Genomic DNA, 7,411 nt, shown 5'->3' on the forward strand with positions numbered 1-7,411 from the left:
ACCAGTGTGACCGAGCGTCCCGGGTTCACCTAACTGGATAAATAATAAAACAATAAACAGGACGGAAGACGGTGTGACAGCTCCAACATCAACTGCTGTCCTTTTCTTAACCAAACTCCCTCACCTACACGAGCAAGAAACGAGAAAAGAGCGAAAGTTCCCCCCATTACTTTTTTTCTTGCAATAGTGAAACTCCAGAGCGACACACCATAGGCCTCCACATCAGTCCGTTACATTACAGTCTACAGTAACGTTAGATATCTACCGACCGTTACTGTAGGCCTAATTAAAGGTTCAGAAAGCGGAGTGATATATGAAGAGTTAAAAGTCCCACTTGTCCTACTCAGAGCCAATCAAATTGCTTGGTCGGAACTAACTGTTGTATAAAATTTAATAACACCGAATATATTATCATAAAAATGGGGCCATTTATTTTTATGCTGGTGTTTTTGTACTTTAACTTAGGGGAAAAAGAAGGCAGGACTCTCACTTGTAACTGAGTATTTCTGCACTATTTTTATTTTATTTTTTTTTGTATTACTATTTTTACTTGAGTAAAATATCTGAGACAACATCCAGTATGTTAATTTTAAAATACTAACCTAATTGGGAAATCTCTTTATTTATGTTTATTTTATTTTCACATGTATTTATTAACTATTAGCTCATCATTAGTTTATTAACGCAGATGCGGCCAATCAAAATAGGCCTGTGATGTGACCAAAGTAACTCTGTCGCCGACATCTGACCAGCAGAGGGCAGCCACGCGCCTGCGCTGCCATCAGCGTGCCGTAAAAGAAAACTCGTTACGTAATCATACAGCGACCATCGATGTCACACACGAGGATGTTTTACTCCACGTTAAAGTAGTGTATTAGTTGTTATTTTTTCTAAAAAAAAAATCACAGAGCTACTCATTTAGCCCGCAGAGAACACAGTAGATCAGAGATGTCTGACTTTTCCTCGCTGGGTCTCTCGGACTGGCTGGTTAAACAGTGTAAACAGCTGGGCATCAACAAACCCACTCCTGTCCAGGAGAACTGCATGCCAGCTATACTGGAAGGTAAGACAGCCTCTGGTTATTCTGCAGCTTAAAAACATTTCACCAGGCTATCTACCTGTCATGTAAATATCCTATTGACTATATTCAGCAGCCGAAAATCAGGCACGACAAGTAATGCAGATGTCCATTGAAAAATCTACGAATTTAATGGTCAGTGCTCATCGGGCAGGTTAACACCCGGAGAAAGATCTAAATCAGCAAACATCTCTCTCTCAAAATCAACATCAATGGTTATCATCCCATAAAATGTCTGAATTTACCAGAAAAAAAAATTCTAGATCAATAAAATGAAGCTGTGATCTCCAAGTTGTGTGCTCGTAGATAAACAAATATGTAACAAATCGTGTGTTTTCTTTGTGAAGTTTTGAATGGGCACCACGATGAGGAAAGTATTATAATGCTTTAAGAGAAATCCCTTTTAAGTCAGTTATCCAGAATTTAGAGCAGGTGAATGAAGGTATTTTGTGTTTTCCTCTCAGGTCGGGACTGTTTGGGCTGTGCTAAGACAGGAAGTGGGAAAACAGCCGCTTTTGTGTTGCCAGTGGTGCAGAAACTGTCAGAGGACCCATATGGCATCTTCTGCTTGGTGCTCACCCCTACAAGGTCTGTGGAGTCAGAGAGAAAGCTGGAAGACTTTGACATAAAAAAAAAAAACATTTTAGAAATACAACAAATACAAAATACTCGTTTACATGTTTAGAAATCACCTATTATTTTATGTAAGATGTCATTTTGGTTGATTATTGGATGGTTCTCCCTGTTTGTTACTGGTCATGTCAGATTGTGTCACTTCCACATATGCAAAGACATGAAGAGTAAATGTTTTAGTAATGAGTGTCAGTCCTTCAAAATAAAACCACAATGGCCACCTAGTCTCAAACTAACTATTCTTAATATTTAGGTCCTTAGCATGCCAGATTCAGGCATTGGATCCTAAATGATGTTTCTGAGATATAAAGAGAAAGAAATGTTAAGTCTAATTCCAAATCACCAAATGCACATTTAGGATTTATGTTGATACCTTCAAGTTACAGCAAACTTAATTTATAATTGCTTTTTTTCCCTTCATATTTTTGTGTAGGAGGGCAATTGAATTTAGGTTAAGAAGCAAAATAGAAGCAACAGATAACATTTCTAAGAGTTTAGGGTACAAAAACTCTCTACGCTTTGTATTCACTATTTTGAGTTTTTTGTATCTTTTAAAGTTTATCAGTCAGGATTTCACCACAGACACTTATGATTTTGGGTAAAGAGGACAAACACAATTCAAAACATTTTTTAAAAAAAAAGTGTCTGTCCGATCTACAATTCACGTTGCATTGATACTGAATCAAAGATTAAAAAAAAAGCATGACAGCAAGAAATTTGTTCCCATATTTCCAGCTGATGATGTTATGTGTGTGATGTCATGCAGGGAGCTGGCCTATCAGATTGCAGAGCAGTTTCGGGTCCTGGGGAAGCCGCTGGGTCTGAAAGACTGCATCATCGTCGGTGGAATGGGTAATCCTTTATTATGAGAGTCTGTTGGAGGTTTAAAGCCCCGGTGTTGCATTGCTGCTGCACAGACTTCAGCATAACTCTGCTGCCAGTTACTGTTAGTGTCTGTCTGAGCCTCTGCTCTGTGCTGATGTCGTCGCTGCTGTGTTACTGACAGACATGGTGAGCCAGGCCCTGGAGCTGTCCAACCAACCACATGTGGTCGTAGCGACGCCTGGCCGGCTAGCTGATCACATCCGCAGCTCCAGCACCTTCAGCATGAGCAAGATCCAGTTTCTGGTGAGTTCAGGAAAGACAACAAACTGAAACCTGAACAAGTTTCAACACCTTGTGTCTGCTACAGCTCTCATATACTCAGATACTTTAGACCAGGATAGAAATACTTGAATAAGCAGTTAAATTGTAGCAGTCATTTATGTCAAAAATATATCCATGTGTGCAACACAATGCTTCATTTTTCTTTTACACTTAGAGACTGAGCTTATTATTTTTTATACCATGTAGAGCTTCACATTATCATCTTTTATGTCTTTTAAACAGCCAGTTTACATAACATTGCTCAGCTGGCAGGGATTGTGCAGGTCCTTCAATATCTGTAGTCTTGAAAAATAATACCAGGTGTATGCTGGATGTTAAAAAGTTTTAAATCATCTAAGATCAAATTGTATAAATATTAAATAGTCTCAGTTTTGTATTTGCGATGTATGAATTGCCACAAACATTTTCATCTAATTTCATTTACTCATCTTTTAATTTCCTTTTACAAAATTAGTCAAGATGTTCTGTTCATTTCTGATGTTTCTTTCAACCCACCTCTAAACCTAATGTTTGTACTTGTGTTTACCTGTTGGCAAAATGTGGATTGAACTCTCTCTAATTACCAAATACCCACATAAAACATACCTCCGCTCTGTTTGTTTGGAAGATTATGGACGAGGCGGACCGGCTGTTGGAGCAGGGCTGCACTGACTTCACCAAAGACCTGGAGACGATCCTGGGGATTTTACCTGCTAAACGGCAGACGTTGCTATTCAGCGCCACGCTCACTGACACTCTGCACGAGCTGAAGAGCATCGCCATGAACAAACCTTTCTTCTGGGAGAGCACGTCAGAGTGAGTAACCTGCTGTCATTTTAAGGCTGTTTATAGAGACATTTAGCAAATCCACAGTCAGGGAGAAGACAGAGACGTTACGGTTGTAATTATGATCTGTTTCAAACTTTGTTTGCAGAGCTGTATTTGTAGATATTGATGAACTACTTATTTCAGGTCCTTTCATTTAAAAAAATGTAAAGAACATTCAGGGCCACAGTTGCGAAAGCTTCTACGCCTCATTTCAGATGCATTCTGTGGGAGAAATGTTGCGTGTTATTTCTAAAACCGGAGCACCGGCCTGGAAGATCAGTTTCATCTGATCTGAGGTGCAACTAATCACTGAAGCACAAATGCCTTTGGATGTAAGGCAGAGTTGTGCAAATAATGGGAGTTAAGTGTGGTTGAATGAGCATGCTGTTGGATTTACTAATGCTCACCGTTTGATTCAGATGTGCAGAAAAGCAGCTACAAACTCATGCAAGTGTGGAACAGAAAGTATAACACCAGTGACAGCCGACTTAAAGTGGATGCAGAATAATAATTCCACTGGTTCTCTGCAGCTTAATATGAAGCATTCTGATTTGTTTATTACACTCACGTTCAAATCCAGGATTGCTGTTGTGTACAATATCTGATCTCTGTGGCAACAGAAAATCTCCCTCTTTGTCAATTGGGAAAAGTGAAATATTACATCATTGTCTTTACCAGGACCCGAACAGTGGAAGAGCTGGATCAGAGGTACGTCCTCACTCCAGAGAAGGTGAAGGACGCCTACCTCGTCCACCTGATCCAGAAGTTTACTGACGAGCACGACGACTGGTCCATCATTATCTTCACCAACACATGCAAGTAAGAAGCCAACAATGATTAAATGCAATATAGAGCGTACACACACAGTCTTAATGCCAGTGTGGTGTGGGGTTCTCCAAAGGAAACTTTGTTGTCTTTTTGAAACTTGAAATGTTGCCAGTTTGATGTTAATTCAACTTCATGGTGATTTTTGAGGATGTAGTTTTGGTGAATTGGGTCGTGATTTGTAGCGTCATACTTCATTCTTTATAGCATGCATTTTTGTCTTTTTTATTAAAAAGGTGAATACAGGGTTAAAAAAAGTACTATCCATCAGCCAAATAGTGGTAACATATGCAAGTGGCTGCTAGATTTGCTTCACTCAACAGTCGAAAATGAATGGTAATCTATGGAGTGGCAGGTAAAATTTAAAAATTCACCAAGAATTTGGCTGCTGGTCAAAAAAGTTAAATGTACACTGTAAATGTTATTGTTGATTTGATGTGGTTCACATGAAGGTAATAGCATGATGTGTTTTTCGTACTGTAATTCTTTATCAGGAACTGCCAAATCCTCACCATGATGCTGCAGAAATTTAACTTTCCTACCATCTCCCTGCACTCCATGATGAAACAGGTGGGACTTTTTTTTTTACAGCTCTGAATTGAGTCCATCAGAATCTGTTGTACTGCTCAGTTTGGTTTGCATATAAAAAGAGTTGCAATGCTTTGTTTGAGAAAAAGGCGAGAATCTTTCTTTCCTCCAACATGGTGATGTGTCCCTTATCGCCCATCCTCAGAGCTCCTCAACAAGCTCACAGGCTTTAATTCGTCTTGCTAAAGTCGCTGTACTCATGTAGAAACCGTCAGTGTGCAGGATTAAAGCAGATTAAAGCAGGTGAGTGGGGCCTGCAGAATGAACACTTGCTCTCTATCTCCACCAGAAACAACGATTTGCAAACCTCGCCAAGTTCAAGGCCAGCGTCTTCAAAATCCTGATTGCGACAGACGTAGCTGCCAGGTAAGAGGCTCTGCTGAGCCGCTGTGTGACTCAGGGACGGGGTTGGTCTTAATTTTTATACCTTTAAAAGTTTAACATCCGTTAAGTCATCCTCAAGTTGTCACATAGTTTCAGACTCAGATTGGGCTGTGGACAGTCTGAAATCATCTTGTTTTCATGTCGTTCCGGTTCTCTCTGATGGCAGGGGTTTGGATATTCCGACTGTCCAGGTCGTCATCAACCACAACACCCCCGGCCTTCCCAAGATCTACATCCACAGAGTCGGACGAACAGCAAGAGCGGGTAACCTCCGACAGCTTCCTAGTACATTTTTAACTGTAGTTTTTCAGTGAAAGATCAAAAGCACCGTCATCGTGTCCCCATGTTATCATCACACGTCTAAATGCCGCTCGTACGTGATGAGGTTCTCTTCCTTTGCAGGGAGGAATGGAGTGTCCATCTCACTGGTGACGCAGTACGATATCCACCTGGTGCAATCCATCGAAGGACAGATTCGTAAGTTACTTGGTTATAAAGACTGAATTGTGAAACACAGGAAAAACCTTTTCCTTTGAGTGCGTCTTGACCTGCCAGCTCGTCTGTACTGGCGGCTGCAGCGTGAACATCTGTTCTGCTTTAAATGAAGCTGGTAGAAAATCCAGCATTCAGTCACACAGGATAGAAAACGGCCACATGGTCTGTGTTTGCCAGCTGGAAATACCAGATCTCAGCAGGTATTGTAAGCCTCTAGTATGTGTGAATGTGTGGTGTCTCAAACCGGTCTGCGTTTCTGTAGAGACGAAGCTGAAGGAATATCCTGTGGAGGAGAAAGAAGTCCTGAAGATCCTCACCCAGGTCAACGTGACCCGACGGGAGTGTGAAATAGTAGGAACACCTCTGTTCTTCATATCTGGTCACCTCTTCATTGTTGAATGTGTGATAGTTTGTGTTGATTTGATCTCTCATGTTTGGGAAAATATATACACATGATGGATTTGTCAGAACAGTACCTGAAAAACATTTTCCTTTCTTTCACTCAACGAACATACAAATCTAAAATTATGTTTATATTTTTTCAGATTGGACATTATTTGTTTAACATTTAGTTAAATAATAGTTTCACTTAAATGACTTGTAATGTTTTGATTGTACAATCTTTTTCTGCTTCGCAGAGACTCGAGTCTACAGACTTTGATGAGAAAAAGGAGATCAACAAGAGGAAACAGCTGATCTTGGAGGGGAAGGTAATTCATTTGCTTCTGTTTTGTTGCACAGTCGACACATTTTAGCAAATTCAAGTTGTGATTGAACACTATCGAGTTCAGAATATTTTAAAGTTCCTATATTCTCCTGAAATTAAAAAAAAAAACTGAAATGTAACTGGCAGTGTCAGCAAAGTTTGTAACACTGGCTCCAGACCTGTAAATCATCTGATTTTTTCAGTAACACAAGTAGAACATGAAGTAAAGTGAAATTAAATGATAGTTGAGTTAATGAGGCATTATTCCTGTAACTCAGGTTTAATTCCTCACTTTTAAGATGGACCCAATCTAACATCAGTCTTTAAAAGTGGCCAGTGTTGGAAAAATACCCAGTACAAACAAAAATTGCTTCTATTTTTAAAATTGACCTGTTATTGATTTGTGATCAAACTGCTGTTTCAGGATCCAGACCTGGAGGCCAAGAGGAAGGCGGAGCTGGAAAAGATCCGCAGCAACAAGAAAAAGTTCAAACAGAAAATCCAGGAGAGCATTCAGAGACGGAAACATGGACAGCTGAAAAAGAAACCGATGAAGAGAAAACAGATGAAAAAGAAAAAGGGAGCGCAGGCAACAGCTTGAAAACTGCTGTGACCCATGTATATACTTAAGTTTAATTACTGTACAATATCTGTAATATTTTCATGAGTATTAAATAAATTTGAAATAAATAAATAAATTTGAACTTATGCCGAGTTTCGTCCTGTCA

The 7,411-nt window shown here is 39.7% G+C and overlaps 1 protein-coding gene across 1 annotated transcript; it reads left to right on the forward strand.

The window, feature by feature from the left end:
• Positions 1-776: 776 nt before the first annotated feature.
• Positions 777-7,391, forward strand: ddx49 (DEAD (Asp-Glu-Ala-Asp) box polypeptide 49). Its single transcript, XM_042515255.2, has 13 exons — positions 777-1,063; positions 1,543-1,666; positions 2,478-2,563; positions 2,718-2,839; positions 3,486-3,673; positions 4,364-4,504; positions 5,005-5,080; positions 5,388-5,464; positions 5,649-5,746; positions 5,885-5,959; positions 6,240-6,328; positions 6,616-6,687; positions 7,108-7,391. Exons 1-13 carry the CDS (start codon positions 949-951, stop codon positions 7,282-7,284), a joined length of 1,440 nt encoding a protein of 479 aa, XP_042371189.2. The 5' UTR covers positions 777-948; the 3' UTR covers positions 7,285-7,391.
• Positions 7,392-7,411: the final 20 nt, after the last annotated feature.

The sequence above is a fragment of the Plectropomus leopardus genome, chromosome 5, assembly GCF_026936395.1.
Source record: "Plectropomus leopardus strain MGB_pleo_1.0 chromosome 5, ASM2693639v1, whole genome shotgun sequence".
NCBI lineage: Eukaryota > Metazoa > Chordata > Actinopteri > Perciformes > Serranidae > Plectropomus > Plectropomus leopardus.